General features: G+C 43.7%; 1 protein-coding gene across 1 annotated transcript in view; it reads right to left on the bottom strand.

The window, feature by feature from the left end:
- Positions 1-25,879, bottom strand: part of CFAP61 (cilia and flagella associated protein 61) — a 389,026-nt gene that overhangs the window by 65,715 nt on the left and 297,432 nt on the right. The window contains exons 21-24 of the mRNA XM_038744718.1: positions 21,151-21,443; positions 14,316-14,643; positions 12,599-12,690; positions 9,258-9,463 (exon numbers count right to left, since the gene is read on the bottom strand). Of these exons, the coding sequence (XP_038600646.1) occupies positions 9,258-9,463; positions 12,599-12,690; positions 14,316-14,643; positions 21,151-21,443 (919 nt within the window). The remainder of the gene's footprint in view (positions 1-9,257; positions 9,464-12,598; positions 12,691-14,315; positions 14,644-21,150; positions 21,444-25,879) is intronic.

The raw sequence follows: 25,879 nt of genomic DNA, 5'->3' as shown, positions 1-25,879 counted from the left end.
CACTGTACCTCGAGCTCGTCTATCTTACTGCCATCCCTCACCCACATCTTGCCTCTGGCCTGGAACGCCCTCCATCTTCATATCTGACAGACAATTATTCTCTCCACAAATCTCCTCCAAGAAGCCTTCCCTAACTAAGCCCTCATTTCCTCTTTTCCCACCTCCCTTCTACAACACCCTGATTTGCTGTCTTTATTCACCCCTCCCTCAGCCCCAAAGCACTTACACACATAGCCATAATTTTTTTATCTTATTATTAATAATAATAATAATTTTGGTATTTGTTAAGCACTTACTATGTGCCAAACACTGTCTCCCATTCTAGACTGTGAGCTCATTATGCGCAGGGAATGTGTCTACCAACTCTGTTATATTTTACTCTCCCAAGCACTTAATACAGTGCTCTCCACTTAATAAGCCCTCAATGAAGATGATTAATTTTGGTAGAGTTTTGAAGATCAGGAGAGTGGCGGACTGTCAGATAAGAAGGGGGAGGGAGATCCAGACAGAAGGGAGCGAATGAGCAAATAATCAATGGCAAGAGAGATGAGATTGAGGCATAAGAGTAGGCGGGTGCTAGAGGATTGAAGGGAGATCAGCCTACTCACCGGTCTCTGCCTCCAATCTCTCCTTTTTCCACTTCATAGTTCACTCTTCTGCCCAGATCATTCTTTTAATAATAATAATAATAATGATGGTATTTGTTAAGTGCTTACTATGTGCAAAGCACTGTTCTAAGCACTGGGGGGATACAAGGTGATCAGGTTGTCCCACGTGGGGCTCACAGTCTCAAACTCCATTTTACAGATGAGGTAACTGAGACACAGAGAAGTTAAGTGACTTGCCCAAAGTCACACAGCTGACAATTGGCAGAGCCGGGATTTGAACCCATGACCTCTGACTCAAAAGCCCGGGCTCTTTCCAATGTTCTGCTTATATTCATTCATTCAGTCATATTTATTGAGCACTTACTGAGTGTAAAGCACTGTACTAAGCGCTTGGGAGAGTACAATACAACAACAAACAAGACACATTCCCTGCCACAACAAGCTCACAGTCTACAGTCATATCTTGTCTTCTCCTCCAAATCTCCAATGGATACTTATTCCTCTCTGCAATAAGAAGAAATTCCTGACAATTGTCCTTAAGACTCTCCATCAACATTCTCCCCTTTACTTAACAGCTCTCTTCTCCTATTGCACCTCAGCCTGCACTCAAGTTCCACTTGGGATAACCTTCTCACTACAATTCATTGTCAACTCTCCAGTCTCTGATCCATTCCCCGAGCCCTTCCGCCTGCCTGGAATGCCTTTCCTCCTCAAATGTTCCAGAGCAGATCTCTCCTCATCTTCAAAGCCCTCCTGTAAATGCATCTCCTCCAGGAAGCATTCCTGGATTGAGTTTCACCTTCCCCAGGTCATGCACATTCGACAGCAACCCATAATACCTTTGTACACCTCAACGCTTATGCATATTTGCAATTTAGTAGATTAATTTACAAGTATTTATCCCTCCAAACTTTTATCAACAGTCATATTATTTGTGAATGACTTGTGCCTGTCATTTCCTTTGGTTAGATTTACGCTCCTTGACAGCTACATCCTGGTCTCCTAATCAACTGCACTTTCCCAAGTGCTTAAACCAGTGGTCTGCAAACAGTAGATAATCAATAAATTTGATCGATTAATTAGTTGATTTTCATACAGTGGACAGTATAAAGAAATGAATGTTGTGTGTGGAACTAGGGCAAGGTGGCAGAGAGAGCCCATTCCAGTCAGCATCATGGTTGTAACTGAAGTGCCAGAACTGGGAATGGAATCAGCAACACCTTTCGGGGCAGGGAATGTAACTTTATATTGTACTCTCCCAAGTACTTAGCATAGTGCTCTGCACACAGTAAGCATTCAATAAATATGACTGACTGACTGAATGAATGAATGCAACTCAACCACTGCTGGCATATGAGGGTCCAGTTGCGACTGTTAAGTCGCGTTGGGCATCTGGTTCAGCTATGCAACCTGTCTGTGGAACAGCCACTTCTAACATGCCTGTGCTATTTAAATTATTCATTATTGAAGAAGAAAGTGTTAGGGACAGCATTTCAGAATTTGGGGGCTTTAGTGATCCTTTCCTAGCAAGCCAAAAGCCTTCTTCATTCATATATGTGCTCCTTCTTTCTCTCCCTCGTCTTCTTATTCTATCATGTTCTCCCTTTTTCCTCTTTTTAATGGAATTTGTTAAGCACTCACAATGTGCCAAGTGCTGTACTGAGCACTGGGGTAGAGTCAAACTAATCAGGTTGGACACAATCCATGTCCCAAATGGAGCTCACGGTCTTAATTCCCATTTTACAGATGAGGTAACTGAGGCCCAGAGAAGTTACGTGACATGCCCAAGGTCACACAGCAAATGAATAGCAGAGCCGGGATTAGAAGCCCGGTCCTTCTGACTCCTGGGCTCATGCTCTCTCCTTCTTCCATTTTCCCCTTCTCTCTCTCCCCTTTCCCTTCTCTGCCTTTGTCTCCTCCTCTCCTTTCTCTCCCTTTCTTTTCATTTCTCTTCCTTTCTTCCCCTTTCTCCCTCTCTTCTGCCTCACATTTCCTCTCTCCTCTTCTTCTCCCTCTCAGAGATCTTCACAGTCAGCGTGCACACTTCCTGGTGTGTGCCTGGGGAAAACTCATTTTGGAAATCATGCAGCTCACCACGTTTCTGAGAGGTCCCGTATCCCCCAGATGTCTGCTGTTGTATTGTACTCTCCCAAGCACTTAGTACAGTGCTTTGCACACAGTAAGCGCTCATTAAATGTGATTGAATGAATGAATGAAGAAAGACAGGACTTTGCGACCAGTTCCCATCTACTGCCTTTCAACCCAGAAGGACGGACAGCATTACATTGGGATTATGCAGGAGAATTTCCTTCTTTTTAGTTGCTTCCTCATGTCTGCATGTCAGCCTATTTGGAATCGATCAGTGGTATTTACTGACTGCTTACTGTGTGCAGTGCACTGTATCTTAAGCACTTGGGAGAGTACAATAATATGGAGTTGCTAGATATGTTCCCCATCTACAGTGAGGAATCCATCCAATTGCTGCTACTGCTGTCTGTTGATGCTGACCTCTCTTTACTGTACCCAGCCCAGCTCCGAGATAATAATGATAGTAATTGTAATATTTGTTAAGCACTTACTACATTCCTGCAGTGTTCTAAACGCTGGGGTAGATACAAGATAATTGGGTTGGACATAGTACCTGTCCCACTTAGGGCTCACATTTTACAGACGAGGGAAAGGGAAATTAAGTGACTTGTCAAGGTCACACAGCAGACAAGTGGAGGAGACGGGATTAGAACTCAGAGCCTTCTGTCTCCCAGGCTCATCGTCTATCCACTAGGCCACGTTGATGTCAGGGGAAAAAGGAAGACAGACCTGTCCATTGAATGTCACGACATCAAGGTTCTGGAGGAAGGGGCTGAGGGGGAACAGCTTAGAACCGTAGCTTGATCCTTCTAAGTAAACTTGTCCAGTGCTGATTGAGGTCACGGGGCAGTTTCCCCTGGAAAAATCCTTTGACAAAAGGCATCATGCCTCAGAAGACCTAATCACGGCCATTATTAGAGCACTATTTCACTTCAGCAAGCACCCAGTCCGACGATGGGAAACACTGACTCTCCGAAATGAAAATACAACATAAGCCTTGGAAACGAGAGGCAGAATCAAAGCCACGGGAGAACTGTGGAGCCAAGAAAGAACAGCTGAGGGCCTGTACTGCCGACCGACTGCATTTCCACCCCTCGCTTCCCCCAGATGTCCCATTCCCCACAAAGCTAGCCCTGGCCCCCATTTTTGCCAAAGGGAGCGCTTGTTGGTCATTGCTGTCGTGGTCCCATCTGATGCTTCTAACGGTCATTACACACACCCCTGGCTTGGTCCAGGTCATCCCTCCTGTTATCTCCTTGGCAGAATGAGATACCATTAGCACAAGGCAAGAGAAAGGAACCAAAGTCAGTTTCCAGTCGGCTGCCCTCAGAGTGGGGCCGGTGCTCAGTCTCTTCAGCCTGATGGAGAGAGTCGGGCAACCGGAGCCGAACGCGGGCTGCTCAGCTGCCAAGGTCAGAAAAACAATCGCTAGTCACCTTATAGCCAAAACCAGCTGAACTATTTCCCTTGCTTTTCGCTGCCACGGCCATGAACCCTGCCAGTTTGTCTGCCAACGAATGACACGGCAAGCTGTGTGGGGCTGCGATCTGGCAGCGGGGGCTGGCAATATTTTGGGCCTCGTGAGAATAATGTGGCCCCAGCTGTGGGCAAGCACTGCCATGCACCCATTAGTAATGGAGCGGATTTATTAGACTGGGATGTGGGGGTCACCTCCTTTGAAAAAAGTCTCTGATTTGGTTGTTCTCTCGCTATCCCCTCTCACCCACCTAGACTGTGAGCCCGATGCGAGACAGGGATTATGTCCATACTGATTCCTTTGCATCAACCCCATTCATTCAATCGTATTTATTGAGCGCTTACTGTGTGCACAGCACTGTACTAAGCGCTTGGGAAGTCCAAGTTGGCAACAGATAGAGATGGTCCCTACCCAAGAGCGGGTTCACAGTCTGGAAAGGGGGGAGACAGACGACAAAAACAAAGCATATTAACAAAATAAAATAAATAGAATAAATATATACAAGTAAAATAAATAAATCAATAAATTTAGTAGGGAGCACTCAATAAATAGGATGGAGTGACTGAATGGGTGAAAACCCCAGTGCTTAGAACAGTGCTTGGCACATAGTAAGCGCTTAACAAATATCATAATTATTATGACCTGGGTCACATTAATTACTAGGACCTGGGTTCTAACCCCGGCTCTGCTACCTGTCTGCTGTGTGACCTTGAGCAAGTAGAAGCATCATGGTAAAGTGGCTAGAGCACAGGCCCGGGAGTCAGAAGGTCATGGGTTCTAATTCCGGCTCTGCCGCTTGTCTGCTGTGTGGCCTTGGACAAGTTGCTTCACGTCTCTGCGCCTCATCGGGAAAATGGGGATCGAGACTGTGAGCTCTGTGTGGGACAGGGACTGTGTCTGACCCGATTTGCTTGTATTCACCCCAGTGCTTAGTACAGTGCCTGGCACATAGTAAGTGCTTAACAAATACCACGATTATTATTATTATGACACTTATTATCTCCTTGATGTGCCTCAACTCTAGCTTCCTTTTTCTCTCAAAAGATCATATTCCTTAACTGCTTCCCGTGAATCACAACTCCTCTGTGTGCACTTCCTTCCTCTCCCCTTCGTCCCCCCTCCATCCCCCCTTCTTACCTCCTTCCCTTCCCCACAGCACCTGTATATATGTATATATGTTTGTACATATTTATTACTCTATTTATTTATTTATTTATTTTACTTGTACATATCTATTCTATTTATTTTGTTTTGTTAGTATGTTTGGTTTTGTTCTCTGTATTCCCCTTTTAGACTGTAAGCCCACTGTTGGGTAAGGACTGTCTCTATATGTTGCCAATTTGTACTTCCCAAGCACTTAGTACAGTGCTCTGCACACAGTAAGCACTCAATAAATAAGATTGATGATGATGATGAAACACCCCATTCCCCTGCTCTGTCTCAGGACTAAGGCTCTTCTGTTATTCTCAACAGGAGGTTCCATCATCCTCATCAGTGAATCGATGATGAGGGCTTGGGAGTCAGAGGGACCTGGGTCCTACTTCCAGTTCCACCACTTCTCCACTGTGTGCTCTTGGGCAAGTCACTTCACTTCTCTGTGCCTCGGTTACCTCATCTGTAAAATGGGGATTAAGACTGTGAGCCCCATGTGGGACAGGGGCTGTGCCCAACCCGATTACCTTATTTGTTTATTTATTTATTCATGTATGTTAATGTCTGTCTCCCCCAGCAGACTGTGAGCTGGGACAGGGAATGTGTCTATTTGTTGTTGCATTGTATTCTTTCATTCAATCGTATTTATTGAGCACTTACTGTGTGCAGAGCACTGTACTAAGTGCTTGGGAAGTACAAGCTGGCAACATATTTCTCCCAAGAGCTAAGTACAGTGCTTTGCACACAGTAAGTACTCAATAAATATGATTGAATGAATGAATGGATCAATCAAGCTTTGCAGACCAGGGCCCACCAGGAGCTGGCCTTGCAGGGGGTTGAGAAGACCTCACTTCGGAAACAAGTCTTCCCTCTGGTTCTACCCTACCTTCTTCTTGAGATGGAAAACCATATCATCATCATCATCAATCGCATTTATTGAGCGCTTACTATGTGCAGAGCACTGTACTAAGCGCTTGGGAAGTACAAATTGGCAACATATAGAGACAGTCCCTACCCAACAGTGGGCTCACAGTCTAAAAGGGGGAGACAGAGAACAAAACCAAACATACTAACAAAATAAAATAAATATCATATCATATCATACTCACTGGTATTTACCTGAGTGCTTACTACGAGCAGAACACTGTACTGAGCACTTGGAAGAATACAACAGAGTGGGCAGACACATACCCTGCCAACAATGAGTTTAACTCCATTCAAGGCAAATCTATTTTGCCCAGTGTTAGGTAGAGGAGTCACTCAGGGAGCCCTTTAAATAATCAAACAAGAAGGCTCTTGACTCCAATACTACCCTGGGATTTAAGTCTAGCGTCCTCTCTGTGACTCTGACCACCACTGAAGAATGATGGGAACTGTTTATATGAGAGTATATATATATATGTATGTATATATATACCTGTATATATGTATATATGTTTGTACGTATTTATTACTCTATTTTATTTGTACATATTTATTTTATTTTGTTAATATGTTTTGTTTTGTTGTCTGTCTCCCCTTTCTAGACTGTGAGCCCACTGTTGGGTAGGGACCATCAAGCGCTTAGTACAGTGCTCTGCACACAGTAAGTGCTCAATAAATATGATTGATGATAACTTGTACTTCCCAAGCACTTAGCACAGTGCTCTGCACACAGTAAGCACTCAATAAACACGACTGAATGAACGAATTAATGAGAGAGTAAAGCATTTCATTAAAGAACTTCTTTGGGCTGGAAAATCTCAGTCTGATTTTTGGTCAGCACTGGGGTCAGGGCTAATCAGATTGGACACAGTTCTGGTCCCACATGGGGCTCACAATCTCAAGCCCCATTTCACAGCTGAGGGAACTGAGGCCCAGAGAGGTTAAGTGCCTTACCCAAGATCACACAGCAGACATCTCGCAGAGCCGGGATTAAAACCCAAGTCCTTCTGTCTCTTAGGCCCATGCTCTATCAACTGCTTCTCAATTGAAGCTCATTCAGAGTATCCCCACTGGGAAAGAAATGCCATGAAGGACCCCATCTTTAGATATGAACAAGACTCCCAGGGGAAAATAAATACATGTCATCAGCTAATTCTACTTCATATGGAGGTGAAATACTGGAACCGAAGCTATGGTGGATTTCACCACTTGTCAGTCTCTTTAGGGTCTCTACTTTCTATAATAAAACCAATCATGTTACAGCTTAAATACAACATTTTCATGTTATAGTTATCTAGTAGCATAACTCAGTGGATAGAGCATGGACGTCGGAGTCAGAAGGACCTGGGTCCTAATCCTGGGTCTGCCACTTGTTTGCTATGTGACCTTGGGTAAATCACTTCTCTGTGCTTCAGTTTCCTCATCTGTAAAATGGGGATCAAGACTGTGAGCCCCATGTGGGATTTCAGAACGGCACTTATGTCCACATCTGTCATTGATTTATTTCTATTCACGTCTGCCTCCCTCTCTAGACTGTAAACTCATTGCGGGCAGGGAATGTGTCTACTATATGGTCGGATTGTACTATCCCAAGCACTTAGTGCAGTGCTCTACATGCAGTAAGCTCTCAATAAATACGATTGAATGAACAAACAGGGACTGTGTCCAACCTGATTAACTTGTGTCTACCTCAGAGTTTAGTAATAATAATAATAATGATAATTAATGATAATTGTGGTATTTGTTAAGCGCTTACTATGTGCCAGGCACTGTACTAAGCGCTGGGGTGGATACAAGTGAATCGGGTTGGACACAGTCTCTGTCCTGCATGGGGCTCACAGTCTTAACCCCCATTTTACAGATGAGGTAACTGAGGCACAGAGAAGTGAAGTGACTTGCTCAAGGCCACACAGAAGACAAGTGACAGACCCGGAATTAGAACCCAGGTCCTTCTGATTCCCACGCCCATGCTCTATCCACTGCACCAATGCTGCTTCCCTAGTACAGTGCCTGGCACACAGTAAGCACTTAAGAAATACCAAAACCAATATAAATAAATAAATACATTTTTCTTAATTAATTTCCCTTTTTGTAGATATAAATATTTGGCCACATTTTCATCACCCTTGGCCTCCTTGGGAAAATTTCCTCAAACAGCAAAGAGAAAATCTGGGCTATAAACCTCAGCAAAGAAAAGGCCGCTCTAGGGCTTTGCAGATTCTGGTTTCAAGTCAGATGCAGGTGTGAGTCCCTATTGAAAGCTCTGAGAGGAGATGAAAAGATGCACTCAAATAGCTCTGCCAATTCCAGTTCCCACCAAATGTCATCTGTCAGCTGAGTAGTTTCAAAAGGCAGATCTGTACACTTGGAAAAGAACATCTGAGTTGGAGAAATTATTATGATCCCAAATAATCCCCAAACTTTCAGATGGCAGAGAAGAGGCACAGCCTAGTGGAAAGAGCACAGGCTTGGGAGTCAGAGGACCTGAGTTGTATCATTTAATAGCCTTGCTGTGTGACCTTCGGCAAGTCACTTAACCTCTCTGAGAATCGGTTTTCTCATTTGTAAACTGGGGATTAAAAACCTGTTCTCCCTTTACTGAGACTGGGAGCCTCGTGTGGTACAGGGACTGTGTCCCTTCTGGTATCTACTCCAGCACTCAGAAGCACTCAATAAATACGATTGAATGAACAGTGCTTGACACATTGCAAGTGCTTAACAACAACAATAATAAAATAATAATAATAGTAGATGGCACAGATCGCAACTTGATATTCTTCTACTCAACCCCAGTTTCTAAGGGAGCCCAGAGCAGGGTGATCTTTAAACCCTCATAAACCCAATGAATATGTCTAGATAAGGCCAAAAGACAGAAGAGGGGGAGGGAAGAAAAGGATTATAGTTGCGGGGAGGGGTGAAGAGAGGGCAGCAATCACTGTGTGGTTAATCAGGATCAATAACAGCTGTGGGTTTTGTAACTTCTTCCCCTAATCCCAAATTCTTCTTACCTATAAAGATCAGTGATCAAACCATCTTTATGGCGTGTACACAGGTTGTTCAGAACTCGCTCGTGCTGCCCAAACAAACAGATGTAGTTGGACACAGGAAAGGGCTTTTTAGAGAAGCAGGTAATGGTTTCCACCAGGTGGTACTGGTTAATGTGGATTCTGAAATAATTCCCTTTATTGGCTTTTCCAGTTATTACTTGCACACCCTAGAACAAAGCGAATACACAGCATCAGAAAACGACACCGGCTGAGATTATTTTCTGATTGGAGATGTCCGCACTTTTCATTATCGTTACTATTAACGGTGTTGACTGAACAACCCGGAAAATAGCAGAGCTACCCTGCGGAAAGCTCGCACTCTGACCTAATGGGCAAATGCCCTGCGTCACGTTTTAAACTGTGGCCAGGGTTCGATGTTTTTTAAATTAGTTGCTAGGTTACAGCCATTTCTGTGTTACTCTCATATCCCACAAGCTAACATGCTTAGCTGGGCTGGCTCGCTTTCAGTTTAAGGATTTCCATCCCTTCTCTTGATTTTCATTTGATGGCATCCTCTCAGCAACTACGAAAAATGTGGCCCGACACACTAAGAGATTTGATAATATTTCCGATGGGGAGGGGGCTTGGGAATAGTTTCGGGAAAGTGTGGGCACCAACAGTCCTGGAGTAGATTGTGGGAAGAGCAGAGAAAGGGGTATGGAAGCAGTATGGCTCAGTAGAAAGAGCTCGGGATTTGGAGTCAGAGGTCATGGGTTCAAATCCTCGCTCTGCCAATTGTCAGCTCTGTGACTTTGGGCAAGTCACTTCTCTGTGCCTCAGTTACCTTATCTGTAAAATGGGGATTAATACTGTGAGCCCCCTGTGGGACAACCTGATCACCTTGTAACCACCACAGCACTTAGAACAGTGCTTTGTACATAGTAAGCACTAAATAAATACCATCATTATTATTATGACTTGAAGAGGGTCGTCCCCGGTGATCAGGCTCTGGGTCCTTGAAGCAGACCGATGGAAGCCCCTGTCCAGCCCAGACTTGATGTGCAAAAGATTTGCCCAATTTGTACAAAATCTGCACAAAAGATGTGCCCAATTTGTAGGTAGACCTGGTTGTGATCCATTTCCCCTCATCTCAAGGAGTGTAAGCCTGTGGGTTGGGTTCCCTAAAGGAGACCCTTCTGTGAAATGTTGCATGATTCTTTTTCCTCCTTTTGTCATGTTACTGCACAGAGAAATCTTGAATTTCTCCAGGCTCCTTGTATAGATAACCTTCGATAGGAACAGCAAAAATAGAGCCTCCAGGAAAATGAATGTATTGTTCAACATACTGTGCAAACAAATCTATTCTTGGGGGATAATAATAATAATAATGATGGCATTTATTAAGTGCTTACTATGTACATTCTTCTAGACTGTGAGCCCACTGTTGGGTAGGGACCGTCTCTATATGTTGCCAACTTGTACTTCCCAAGTGCTTAGTACAGTGCTCTGCACACAGTAAGTGCTCAATAAATACGATTGATTGATTGCAAAGCACTGTTCTAAGCACTTGTGGAAGTTACAAGGTGATTAGGTTGTCCCACAGGGGGCTCACAGTCTTAATCCCCATTTTAAAAATGATGGCTTGACCATTTCGGCAAAAACTTAAAGAATCATAGCTAAAGCATATGGCTGGGAACAGTTCTGCCCTTTTCCCTCAGAGAGAAGAAATGGAAAAACCTGTGGTAGCTTTTGTCTTCTGGCCTCCCATTATTGCCAGGGTCCGTATTCCGATACTGTCCCAGTGTCAGCCAAAATAGGTCTATGTTGAGGTCTCACTAAACCCCTTACCACCTAAAAGCCTTCTGGCTCTCCTAGCAGTTCTCAACAGTAGGAAATCTTAGTACAGTGCTCTGCACACAGTAAGTGCTCAATAAATATGATTGATTGATTGATCAACATACAGTGCACTTGCATTAGACCAGAACACTTATCTCTGGGCCACCCCATGCTCGATACATCTATGACTGGTTTGTGGTTGTTTAGTCTACTCCAGGCTGCCCAGCTGAACTCATACTGAAGGGCAGGGGCCAGGGTGTGAGTGTAATAATGGCTCCCACTTGCCTCTCCCTGGCTCACAGAAGCAAGCAAGTCCTCCGCTAGCCAGTAAGAGAATTGGTGCCCATGGTGTCCTGGACGAAAAAGGAGTCAGAGGAGGCCTCAAGGCAATCAGCAGCAGTTTTAAAATGGAAATCAGGCAGTGAGGGTAAAATCAGTTTCCTTTCTGTGGAGGGTCCCACTTAGTCAATATTCACTATTGGCATCGGTATCACCGCCAACCCCATGCCCACCACCTTCCTCTGGCCTGGAATTCTCCCTTTATATCCAACTGACCACCACTCTCCTCATCTACAGGGTCATGTCTCCTCCAAGAGACCTTGCCTGACAAAGCCCTCTTTTCCTCACCCTATTTGCCCTCCCCGTTAGGTCTGTACCACTTAAGCACTTTGATCCATGAGAAGCAGCGTGGCTCAGTGGAAAGAGCCCAGGCTTTGGAGGCAGAGGTCAGGGGTTCAAATCCTGGCGCTGCCAATTGTCAGCTGTGTGACTTTGGACAAGTCACTTTACTTCTCTGGGCTTCAGTTCCCTCATCTGTAAAATGGGGATGAAGACTGTGAGCCCCCCGTGGGACAACCTGATCACCTTGTAACCTCCCCAGCACTTAGAACACTGCTTTGCACATAGTAAGCACTTAATAAATGCCATTATTATTATTGTTACTATCCTCACCCCATCCCCGGCTTCAGTACTTGCAGACGTATCCTTCTACTCTGCCATTTCCCCTATCTGTAACTCATTTTATTGTCTGTCAGGATGGGGGTGAAGTGGCACACGATAAAGGAAAATGAGGAGCAAGTGGGGAGCGAGTTGAAAGGCAATGAAGGGGCAGCTGAAAATCAGGAAAATATGGCTCAATTGACAGTTAAGGTCATCGAGGCCAAATAGCCTGTTGTTTGAAGAGGGCAATGAGCTGAAAACAGGATGCTGAGTGGTACTCCCAACTCTGTTTGTGACCAGCTGATCTACCAAACTCTCTGAGAACTATAAAGAGTAAACTGTATTTGAACCCGACCTGTCAGCCACCCTCCTCCTTCACCTCAGACTCCCTTCTCGCTGACCTGGTCTTGGGCCAGCGTATCCTCTGCCCCCTCTTCCTTTTCCGGAGCTCCCGGAGGGAGGGGGGCCCATTAGCAGGCTCCCCTTTGACTGTGTCTTTTGGACCAGGGAAGCGCTGAAACCCAAGGATCTGCATGGGAACTCTGCTAGATGGCCTGCTGGATGGGCAATGCCGTGTTGATACTCACAAAGTTAGGCTGAGTGATCTGCACCTCTAAGGGTGTAGGGATTCCAGGTTTGGCTATGTGCAAGTAATCGTAACCTCCAGGAAGGCGACCTCCTGCCATAAAACACAGAGAACTGAATGTCACTGGGAGAGTCACTGGCACTCACATTGTCACCAGACGATAAGATGAAGGAGATGAAGGAGATGGAATGATCTGGAGAGGCCGGGGCCCTGAAAAGTGGGTTGACATTTTAGGAGTTACGGGAACAGGCTGGTTTCAGGGAGGGGCAAAGGCATTCGTTTTGTGCTCCCTTGTTAATAATAATAATAATAATAATAATAATAATAATGGCATTTATTAAGTGCTTACTATGTGCAAAGAACTGTTCTAAGCACTGGAGGGTGGGGGGTACAAGGTAATCAGGTTGTCCTACATGGGGCTCACAGGATTCATCCCCATTTTACAGATGAGGGAACTGAGGCCCGGAGAAGTAAAGTGACTTGCCCAAAGTCACACAGCTGACAATTGGTGGAATAGGGATTTGAACCCATGACCTCTGACTCCAAAGCCGGGGCTCTTTCCACTGAGCCACACTGCTTCCCGTTGTTGCTCTGACTGAGCTCATTGTGGGCAGGGAATACGTCTGTTTGTTGTCCTAGTGTACTCTCCCAAGCGCTTAGTATAGTGTTTTGCACACAGTCAGTGTTCAATAAATACAATTACATGAATAAAGTTCTAACAAAGAAAAAATGGATCCCAGAGGCAGGAAACAGAGGACTGAGGAAAAATGGAGTGTGGCAGGTCTGGAGTGTGGCTGAAGAAGAAAGTGGCTGAGAAAAAGGGGAAGGCAGAGAGAAGGCAGGGGAAAGAGAGGTGAAGCAAGAGAACTGTCGTACCCACAATGATTGGACGTAATTCATTCATTCAATTGTATTTATTGAGCGCTTACTGTGTGTGGAGCACTGTACTAAGCGCTTGGGAAGTACAAGTTGGCAACATATAGAGACGGTCCCTACCCAACAGCGGGCTCACAGTCTAGAAGACGTAATGCCAGGGTGGGGCTTTCTTGGGCTAAGCAAATCAATAAATAGAGCAACACATATATCCCCTGGGTTCCAAGTCTTGAAGGGTGGTTGCAATCTGGGGCACATCTTACTGAGCACATACTGTGAGTAGAGCAGTGAGCTTGTCACCTGTTGTAGACAGGGCACTGTTCTGAGCATTTGATGGAGTGCAGAGCAATGTTCTATATGTTGCCAACTTGTACTTCCCAAGCGCTTAGTACAGTACTCTGCACACAGTAAGCCCTCAATAAATACGACTGACTGAATGAATGAATGAATGTACTGGGCACTTTGGTGACAAACAACAAACAGATAAGTCTGTAAACTCTGCCAAATCTGTTGTTTTGTACTTTCCCAAATGCTTAGTACATTCATTCATTCGTATTTATTGAGTGCTTACTGTGTGCAGAGCACTGTACTAAGCGCTTGGACAGTGCTCTGTACATAGAAAGTGCTCGATAAAGACCACCGGTGATGCTGATAAGTTCAAAGAACTGCTGAGATGGCTGAGGGGAAACTGTAAGGGGAATTATAATCAGAAAATGCCTTCTGGGAGAGGATGCTGTTTAGAATGGCTTAGAAAGAGGAGAGGAAATTGCAGTCATTTGTATGTTCTTACAACACACACACACACACACACACACACACACACACACACACACACATTTACAAACCTTGAATTTTAGCTCCCTTATAGATAGGGATGAGTTTGTCCAGATCACACGGGCACTCCATCACTGGGTCCAGGGTTGGGTCAAACATATTCAGCATGGCCGCGGCGAGCTGGAAACCGATCTCTTTGGAATTGAATCTGCTGTGGGTCCACTCATTCGCATAATACCTATTGGAGAACTTAGTGAGGGGGCCCGCAGCTCTGATGGTAACATCGTTGGTGTGGAAATTGGTGTCAATCACCAGTCTCCCGTCATAGACAAGACAAGCATCATTCAGGGCTTTGAAAGTCTCAAAATCCACGTTTTTCTCATAGAAGCTGATGAACGCCTGAAAAACAAAAGAAACACGAGCAATCTGCGGGAGTTCTTCAATTTACAGACCGCCACCAAACCTGGGACTTCTTCAACTTATACGGTGTCAAGGACCCCGGATGTCCTCGGATAGAGAAGCAGCGTTGCTCAGTGGAAAGAGCCCGGGCTTGGGAGTCAGAGGTCATGGGTTCAAATCCCAGCTCCACCGCTTGTCAGCTGTGTGACTCTGGGCAAGTCACTTGACTTCTCTGTGCCTCAGTTACCTCATCTGTAAAATGGGGATTAAGACTGTGAGTCTCTCGTGGAACAACCTGATCAACTTGTATCCTCCCCAGCACTTAGAACAGTGCTTTGCACATAGTAAGAGCTTAATAAATGGCATTATTATTATTATGTCTTGTTGGCATTCTAGTTTGATAAACCTTGACCCACAGAAGCCTTCAGAAAACCTTTGAGTGTAAGTTGATGTGTGTTTTGTTGATCACATTGTAGAAATTTTCTCCAGTATGAAATGCACATTAGAGAGAGAGAGAGAGAGAGAGCCACATCAACAAAGAAACTGAATGGCACTATATACACTGAAACTTCCATATAGCTTTTAGAGATCTTACAGAGCACTTAATGCCAGCAAGTCATATTTGATATCATCATATCATTTCTACCAACTCTATGCTACTCTCCCGAACACTTAGTACCGTGCTCTCTGCATCCAGTAGGTGGTCAATAAATACCGTTCATCAATTGGTTGATCAGTAGATCAAACTGCTAACCGCTTAGTAAATTTGGCTGCCCAAAAAATTTCTACAAAATTCTGGAACTGCTCTCAACTTGGATTCCAAACACCCGCTATATGATGAGTTGCACCCTAAAAGAAGTGAGTAGAGGAAACGTTTTAGAAGCCACATCTTCCCCTATCTTTCCCATGACTGTAGACAATACCACTCTCCTCCTTGTCTCCCAAGCCCTTAATCTTGGCAGTTTCCTTGACTCAGCTCTCTCATTCAACCCATCTATTCAATGTCACCTACTCCTGTCGGTTCAAAACCTTCACAAAATCACTAAAAGCCTCCCTTTCCTCTCTATCCAAACTGCTACTGCACTGATCCAAGCACTTATTACATCCCACCGTGAATATCACATCAGCCTCCTCCCTGATCTTCTTGCATCCTGTCTTCCCTTCTACAGTCCATTTAACTCTCCTGCCCAGAGCACTGTTCTAAAAAAAGATTTAGTCCACATCTCCCCTCTGCTCAAGAACTTCTAGTGGTTGCCCATCCACCTCTACAACAAACAGAAACTCCTTACCATCAGCTTCAAAGCATTTAATCACTTTGCTCTCTCCCAACTTACCTCACTGATTTCCTGCTACAAACCAGCCGACACACTTTGTTCCCCTAATGCCAACCTACTCACTGTACCTCAGTCTCATCTATTTTGCCACTGACTCCTTGCTCACGTCCACCCTCTGGCCTGGAACTCCCTCCCACTTCATATGTGACAGACCACAGTTCTCCCCACTTTCAAAGCTTTTTTTAAAATCACATCTCCTCCAAGAGGTCTTCCCCAACAAAGTTCTCATTTCCCCGTCTCTCTATCCCTTCTGTGTTACAAATGCATTTGAATCTGGAACTCTTAAAAACTTGAACAGCCTCAGACCCACAGAATTTACATACTTATCTGTAATTTCTACTGATGTCCGTCTTCCCTCTAGACAGTAAGCTTCTTGAGGGCAGGGGTCATGTCTACCAACTCTACTGTACTGTACTCTCCCAAGTACTTAGTACAGTGCTCTGTATACAGTTAGCAGTTGCTAGAGTCAGGATTAGAATCCAGATCCTCTGACTCACAGGACCAGGCTCTTTCCACTAGGCCATACTGCAACCAACTGAACACTTGTTCTTGATTTTTCTAGCATCTATCCCTCTGCGAGAGTTGTTCTACAATCCTGGGACCACCTACCCCCACACACCTCCATAATTTATTAGACCAGTTCTCCCCATCTTCAAAGTCCTCATAAAATCCCACCTTCCCCAGGAAACCTTCCTTGAATAAATCACAACTTTCATTCATTCATTCATTCAATCATATTTATTGTGTGCTTAATGTTTGCAGAGCATTGTATTGAGCACTTGGGAGAGAAGCAGCATGGCTCAGTGGAAAGAGCACGGGCTTTGGAGTCAGGGGTCATGGGTTCAAAGCCCGACTGCCAATTGTCAGCTGTGTGACATTGGGCAAGTCACTTAACTTCTCTGTGCCTCAGTTACCTCATCTGTAAAATGGGGATTAAGACTGTGAGCCCCCCGTGGGACAACCTGTTCTCCTTATAACCTTCCCAGTGCTTAGAATAGGGTTTGGCACATAGTAAGCACTTAATAAATGCCATCATTATTTTTAAAATACAATAATAAACAGACACATTCCCTGTAGATCTTACAGTCTAGAGGTCGGGGGGGAGGATAGACATTAATATAAATAAATAAATTACAGATCTGTACATAAGTGCTGTGGGGCTGGAAGTGGGGAAGAACAAAGGGAACTAGTCAGGGTGATGCTGAAGGGAGTGGGAGAAGAGGAAAGGGGAGGCTTAATGGGAAAAGGCCTACTGGAGGAGATGTGCCTTCAATAAGGCTTTGAAGATCGGGGAGAGTGCTTGTCTGGAGGATTTGAGGAGGGAGGGCATTTCAGGCCAGAGGCAGGATGTGGGTGAGGGGTCAGCAGGAGAGAAGTGAGGTGAGGTAATAATAATAATTATAATAATGGCATTTATTAAGTGCTTACTATGTGCAAAGCACTGTTCTAAGCGCTGGGGAGGTTACAAGGTGATCAGGTTGTCCCACGGGGGGCTCACAGTCTTAATCCCCAATTTCCAGATGAGGTCACTGAGGCCCAGAGAAGTGAAGTGACTTGCCCAAAGTCACACAGCTGACAATTGGCGGAGCCAGGATTTGAACCCATGACCTCTGACTCCAAAGCCCGGGCTCTTTCCACTGAGCCACACTGCTTCTGGATGCAGCAAAGTGATGGAGTGTTTTAAAGCCAATGGTGAGGAGTTTTTGTTTGATGCGGAGGTAGATGGACACCACCGGAGTTTTTTGAGAAGTAGGGTGACATGTCCTGAATGTTTTTGTTTTAAAATGATCCGGGCAGCAGGGTGAAGTATGGACTGGAGTGGAGAGACGCAGGAGGCCGGGAGGTCAGCAAGGAGGCTCATGCAGTAATCCAGATGGGATAGGATGAGTGATTGTATTAATGTGGTAGCAGTTTGGATGGAGAAGAAAGGGCAGATTTTAGCGATGTTATGCAAGTGGGACACCTTCAGTCATGTCAGTCATGACAACCCAGCAGTTATTCTTAGAACTTAAGCTTTTTCTCTTATCCCTACCTCAGCATATTTCATATGTGTATTAATGAGTTAATTAATTATGTTATTTATTGTTTACTAGGTGCCAAGCACTTTATTTAATGCTGGGGTGGGTTCAAGATAATCGAATACCATGAAAACATGGTATTATTTATTAATTCAATGATTTATTCTGCCATTTCATTCGATCTATTTGCACTACTTCTTGTCATATCCTCTTACACCATATGTAAACATGTTTGTCTGGCTGTCTTCTCCTTTAGATTGTGAGCTTCTTACTTTGTAGAGAAGCAGCGTGGCTTAGTGGGAAGAGTATGGGCTTGGGGGTCAGAGGTCGTGGATTCTAATCCCGCCTCTGCCACTTGTCTGCTGTGTGACTTTGGGCAAGTCATTTAACTTCTCTGGGCCTCAGTTACGTTATCTGTCACAGAGGAATGTAATGGGGAATAAGACTGTGAGCCCTATGTGAAACAACCTGATAACTTTGTATCTACTCCAGTATTTAGAACAGTGCTTGGCACATAGTAAGTGCTTAACAAATACCATTATTATTATTATTATTATTATTATTATTTGTAGCATTAAGCACCGATGGGTCAAATATACTGTATTAAGCCATTGGAAAACACAAAACAGGGGAGTAACATAGTCCCTGGTCACATGGGTCATCTCCAATATCATCAGTGGTACTTATTAAGCACTTACTGTATGCAGAGCTCTATACTAAGTGCTTGGGAGAGTACAAGTGAATGGTTAGGAGACACGTTCCCTGCTCATACTGAGCTTACAGTCTAGAGGGTCTTTCATTCTAAAGTGGGAGACAGAAATTAAAATATTTTCCAGTAGACTAATGAAATTGAGTGTACATTTGAATAACATATGTAAAAAAGTGCTCAGAATGGATAGAAATAAGTGCCCAAGAGCTGGAGATTGCTAGTGAGTATGTAGGATTTGAAGTAATGGGAAATAGCTGGGGAAGTCTTGTTGGTGGAGGAGGGATTTTAGAAGGGCACTGACTGTGGGGACCAGTGTAGTCTGCCAGATTTGAGAAAGGGAGATTCAATCTGAGGAACCAGTGTGAGAGAGGAACAAAGATGGGAGAGGCAAGTGTGACATAAAAAGTTCACTTGAGAGGAGCAAGAATGTAAGGTGGAGCGAATTAAGGGCATGGAGTGTGTGTCTGTACAGCACAACAACGCAAAAGTGGGCAGTCTTTGGGTGGGCCCAGGGTGATCTGGACTTTCAGCCCTTTCCAGACACATTCACACCCACATTCACCATAATAATAATAATGATGATGGCATTTATTAAGTGCTTACTATGTGCAAAGCACTGCTGTAAGTGCTGGAGAAGTTAAAAGGTGATCAGGTTGTCCCACGGGAGGCTCACAGTCTTAATCCTCATTTTACAGATGAGGTAACTGAGGCACAGAGAAGTGAAGTGACTTGCCCAAAGTCACACAGCTGGCAGTTGGCAGAGCCAGGATTTGAACTCATGATCTCTGACTCTAAAGCCCAGGCTCTTTCCACTGAGCCACGCTGCTTCTCAACCATTAATTAGTTAATTAATGATGGCATTGATTAAGCACTTACTATGTGCAAAGCACTGTTCTAAGTGCAGGGGAGATCACAAGGTGATCAGGTTGTCCCATGGGGGGCTCACAGTCTTAATCCCCATTTTACAGATGAGGTAATGCGGCACAGAGAAGTGAAGTGACTTGCCCAAAGTCACAGAGCTGACAATTGGCAGAGCTGGAATTTGAACCCATGACCTCTGACTCCAAAGCCCGAGCTCTTTCCACTGAGCCACACTGCTTCTCTATCAGTATCATCGGTATCATCATCTTCAAAAATAGGAAGGACAGGAGAAAACCTAGCTTCCCCAAGTTCCTTTCATCCAGTTAATTAACCAAGGCAAATGCGTCCTCTCAAACCTTAGCTGTGCCTTTTCTGCGTATATTTCTATCTATGGAGCTACTGGCTGGTCCCAGATTTGGCCCTAATTGCATTGCACAGCCCCTGAAATCAGGTTGAGATGTGACTATCTGAGGACTACAAGAAAAACAAATCCACAATGTGCTATTTGCTATAATACTACTACTACTAATAATGGTATTTGTTAAGTGCTTACTATGTGCCGAGCACTGTTCTGAGCACTGTTCTCATGCTACCCATGATCATGAACATGGACCAATGGAAGGAGCACAGGCCTGGGATTCGGAGGACCTGGGTCCTAATCCCAGCTCTACCACTTGTCTGCTGTGAGATTTTGGGCAAGTCACTTAACTTCTCTGTGCCTCAGTTTCCTCATCTGAAAAATGGGGATTAAATCCTACTCTCCCTCCCACCTAGATTCTGAGCCCCATGCGGACGGTGTCCGACATGATTACCTCATATCTATCCCAGTACTTAGTACAGTGCTTACCCCATAGTAAGTGCTTAACAAATGCAATAATAATAATACTAGACTCCCAAGGACAGCCCCAATGGGAATGCCTTGAGTTCTTTCCAACTGCTGCTTCAACGTATGCAAGTAGAATAGGAAGAGTAGACTTCCCAAGCGCTTAGTACAGTTCTCGGCACACAGTAAGCGCTCAATAAATACGATTGATTGATTGATTGAAGAGAAATATTCATCAAGATGTCCAAGGCACCAGGTTTCCTCTCTAAATCTCCTCCCTTCCCTCTCACCCGATCCCCATGTGGCCAAGGACTCAGCTAGAGTTGTTGCCCATCTTTGTGAAGAATAACTTCTTCCAAGTCTTCTTCATGTCCTGTGGCCCCCATATTTGGTTTTGAGGGGTCTGGTGGAAGGGAGGGGCAGAGAGGGACTTGGAGCAAGTATTAAGTGGGGTTTGAGGCAGAATGACTTTCCTGAGGGTCCTTTACTGAGGGTCTTTCATGTCACCTTTTGGTAGGAAATCCAGATCTTCATTTCCTGCATTTCCCCAGAAACAAACACTGGGTTTTTTTTTTTTTTTACCACACATTAAACATTAAAATGATAGGATAGAAAGGACAGGATAGAAAGCAATCCTACTATCGGACTCAAATTTAGCTGGGAAAGTTGCATCTTTCGGTTCCAAATTTGTCAGCTAATTCAACTACAGTCCAGTCAGAGCCGAGTTCTGGGCAGAGAAATAATGGAGAGGTAATTACTTACCGAACACTGGATTTTAAATGGTTTTGTAGGTGTAGTGAAAGAGGCACATGTTATGGGATCCGGGTGGCTGCCTTCATTCCACTGTGCAAGTAGAGCATCATGATAAACAGTCACATCAGCCATTTCCAGTGTTTCCTGAATAGCCTTTTCCACTGCATAGTTGTTAAGGCAAGTAATGTTGGAGCTAAGTGGAGGTTGGACGATGTGTATGCGAGAGCCATTAATTCCAAGAGATAAGAGGGTTTCTACTGTGGTGTAAATGTCAATTGTATTCCCGTAGACAATGACATTCCCTAGAAAAAGGAAAAAAATTCTAAGACATACAATACAAACCTTATTAGTGTAACTCAAATGATAATAATACAGAATTGCTCTCTTTGACCCTCTTATTTCTCTGATGCTGTGAAGCAAACAATGTTGCCTAGCAACAGTAGATAAGATAATTTAGTGAAGAATCTGTACAAAACATCCCACAAAGTAGACAAGTACTTTTAACACAAAAGTAGGACAATCATTTATGGCCCCATAATTTAAAATTTAAAATTATGCTGAGTGAAACCCCTGGCATAAAAACCTTTCATCTAGCTTTTTCCCTATATGCTGCAGAAGCTGGAGAAACCAAATGATCAAGGTTAGAACATACAGATTTTCCCTACAAGATGCAGAAATGATAAGTAAAAATATTATTTTTCTGGCAATTGGCTATTTGATTAGTTAGTTATGGTATTCATTAAGCACTTACCTGGAATCAAGCACTGTACTGAGCTTGGGGTTAAAGAAAAGATGGGGCTCAAATATAAGTTAAGGAAAGACCAGTAATAATGAATTACTAATAACAATAAATGACAAATTCAACAAACCAAAATAACAATGTTAAAATAAGAAGCTAAATAGTACATAATGATGGCATTTGTTAAGCACTTACTATATGCAAAGCACTATTCTAAGCACTGGGGGGATACAAGGTGATCAGATTGTCCCACATGGGGTTCACAGTCTTAATCCCCATTTTACAGATGAGGGAACAAAGGCTCAGAGAAGTTAACTTGCCCAAGGTCACACAGCAGACATGTGGCAGAGCCGGGATTAGAACCCATGACCTCTGACTCCCAAGCCCAGGCTCTTTCCACTGACCCACGCTGCTTCTCACATAGTACATGGAATGGGAAGGCCTGAGCCTCCCCCCCGACACTCCAGAGCAAGAAGAAATTTCTCCTGTGGAAACTGGAGTTCTGAAATATTATTCCTATATCAGTGGCACATTTTACAAAGACTTGAGTGGTGGTGGTGGTTGGAGTGTCAACTTCAAAGGGCTAATGGAAATGACTGAAAAATGTGGCCAATGCCAAATACTACAAGTAATTTTTGCTGTAAAAGAATAAACATCTCTGACAGTTCTTAAGGATTTTTTTTTTTCACGGAGGCCATTTTGAGTTTGATAGGCTAATTTGCTCCTTTGGATTTCTGGTAAATGTTTTACTCTCTTATTTATGAAAAAGTATGTAGGTCCTACTAAAAATGTAAGACTGAAGCAGATGACCAATATTTGGTGCAGTGTGTGATTTGCAAAACACAATGGAGAAGATATTTAGAAACTTTACATTTTGAAGAAGATAGCCTGCTATCTGTTGGCTACCACAGAAGAAAAAAATAAAATTATTCCTGTTCATTGCTGCACTCCACTGAACAATGATAATCCTCCTTACATTTACCTTCTCATCTGTTACTTGTTTATGAAATGGTAAAACTAACATAAAAAAGCAAAATAAACAGCAGATGCATATGCTTAATCGAGCACTGATAAATTATGCAAACAAGCTGTTGTAACCTCCAACTGCAGAAAGGTGGAATGGCCTCTTTTGCTTATAACATAAACTTGAAAAAGAGTCAGAGGTACTAACTGCTAACAGCTGGAGACTCCTTCATGAAACATGAGTGAACACCAGTGTTATTTCTTCGACTCCCTTGCCATCTGTCCTCTCTCTGGCAGGCAAGAATATGATTGAACATGACTATATTTTATGCACCAGACTGAAGTCCTTTCCCACTTTCTGAAGAACCGCTTAGTGCAATTATTGATCCTTTTGGATTTGAGTGCCTATGTCCCCAGAAAGTATTAGAACCTTCCAGTAGGGAACCTGGACACCAAATTAAATTCTTCATTTAATAGTTTACCAGGATGACTCTCAATCAGTCAAACAATTTTATTTATTGAGAGCTTACTATATGCAGAGGACTGTACTAGAACCTTGTCTCGTCTTATGCTGTTGACGCCATGGACACATCTCTCCCAGAATGTCCCACCTCCATCTGCAATCGTTCTAGTAGTGTATCCATAGAGTAAAAATACAGAAGAGGTTTACCACTGACTCCTTCCATGCACTCATTCAATGTATTTATTGAGTGCTTACTGTATGCAGAGCACTGTACTAAGTGCTTGGAAAGTACAATTTGGCAACAGATAGAGACAACCCCTACCCAACAATGGACTCACAGTCTAGAAGGGGCAACAAAAGAAAATAAGTAGATAGGCATCAATAGCATCAAACTTGAGTCTCCATCCTCCACTCTCTCCCATTCCGCTGCTGTCCAGCATGGGTGATTTTTGGCTTGTGGCAGATTGCCTTCTACTCTCTAGCCGCTGGCCAAGCTAGGAATGGAATGGGTAGGCCTCTGCTTGACTCTCCCTCCCTTAGTCAAGAGTGGTAGAGGGGGACAATACAACAGAGTTGGTATCCACATTCCCCGCCCACAAGGAGCTTAAAGTCTCAAGGGGTAGACAGGCATTAATATAAATACAGAAATTACGGACATGTACAAAGTATGGGGTGAATAAAGGTTACAACTCAAGTTCAAGGGTGATGCAGAGGGAAAGGGAGTAGGAGAAATGGGGGCTTCAGTTGGGAAAGGCCTCTTGGCGATAGGATTTTAATAAGGCTGTGAAGGTAGGGAGAGTGATGGTCTATCAGATGTGATGGTTAGAACATGGGTGAGGGGTCAGTGGCAAGATACATGAGAGTGAGCTACAGTGAGTAGGTTAGCATTAAAGGACCAAAATGAGCATGCTGGGTTGGAGTAGGAAATCAGCAAGGTAAGATAGAAAGGGGAAAGCTGTTTTGGCCTTTGGGAGCAGTACTATGCCCAGATTCTCAAGTATTGGATTATATGCACATCATCATCATCATCATCAATCGTATTTATTGAGTGCTTACTGTGTGCAGAACACGGTTCTAAGCGCTTGGGAAGTACAAGTTGGTAACATATAGAGACAATCCCTACCCAACAGTGGGCTCACAGTCTAAAAGGGGGAGACAGAGAACAAACCCAAACATATTAACAAAATAAAATAGAATAGATATGTACAAGTAAAATAAATAAATAGAGTAACAAATATGTACAAACATATATACATATATACAGGTGCTGTGGGGAAGGGAAGGAGGTAAGATGGGGGAGGATGGAGAGGGGGACGATGTAGTAAGCACTTGACAAATATCACCATCATTATTATTATTATTATTATCTGGAGAGTTTCCAGTACTCTACCAGTCTCGGCTCCAGGAGAGAGAGTCAAGCAAAGGCATACCCATTCCATTCCTAGCTGGGGCAGTGGCTAGAGAGTGGAAGGCCATCTGCTATAAGTCAAAACTCACCTGTACTAGGCAGGAGTGACATGGGAGAGAATTGAGGGTGGAAATTCAAGTTTACTGTGCAGAAGAAGGCAATGATAAACCACTTCCGGATTTTTACCAGAAAACTGTATGGATACACTACCGGAATGATTGCAGATGGAGTGTGGGGTGTTCTGGGAGAGATGTGTCCATGGAGTTGCTATCTATCAGAGATTACTCGACAGCACAAGACAGCACAACCCTTTGGAAGGGTACTATGGGAGTCAAAGACACAGACCCTGCATTCAAAGAGTGTGGAGAAGACAAGGAGACAAAAACTGTTTACAAACACTGGGAGAAAAGGAAAAGCAAAAGTACAGCTGGAAATAAAAATTGCTTAGAAAGCAGAATGGATGAATAACTGCATTAATAAATATGTCGGATAAGTAAGTGGAAATAGATTTACACACATATGTACAGTCAGTTCTCCTATAACATGTGGGTTGCATTCTTGCAAAACCTTGTCTTAGGGAAAACCTGCCCTGTAGTATTCACCTATTCTGATGTCATATGGATGCGCATAAGCCATTTCTTTGATAACCTGCCATGCTGAGCTGAAATGGACTCAAGTTGTCAGAAGTGTGTTCTCTAATTCTCTAACTGTGATCTAGCCAAAATGCGTTTTAAGAAAATGCATTATGGAAGCATGAAGTATACACGTTAAGGATGTCTGTCAGATAGACAAGACATGGGATGGTAGAAATTAATTGGGGAATGCTTCCCTATTTCATTTTCTGTAATGACATTCCATGTTTACAGGGACCCTCTGATAGTGTGTCACCTTTATTTACGAGTCCTAATCAAAACCTTGCTAATTATACAAAAAGGCTGACCTGAGGTCTTCATCATGAGCCTGAAATAGCAAAAATTTCACTTAAATCATTGAGGTGCTCAAATATTGAATGACCATAAACTCCGGTGTCACAACAGAATAAACTCTATTATGAAGATCGATGCTCCTTCCCGAAAACCTGATTTTTCCTTTGACCATTTGAACATGGAATTGGTTCACTAACACATTTTTGTTCTACCAAAATGAGATTTTAGAATCAATCAAT

Source organism: Tachyglossus aculeatus, chromosome 1 (genome assembly GCF_015852505.1).
Source record: "Tachyglossus aculeatus isolate mTacAcu1 chromosome 1, mTacAcu1.pri, whole genome shotgun sequence".
Classification (NCBI taxonomy): domain Eukaryota; kingdom Metazoa; phylum Chordata; class Mammalia; order Monotremata; family Tachyglossidae; genus Tachyglossus; species Tachyglossus aculeatus.
The sequence above is the reverse complement of the archived record's forward strand: the minus strand, read 5'-3'. Positions and strand labels throughout refer to the sequence as shown.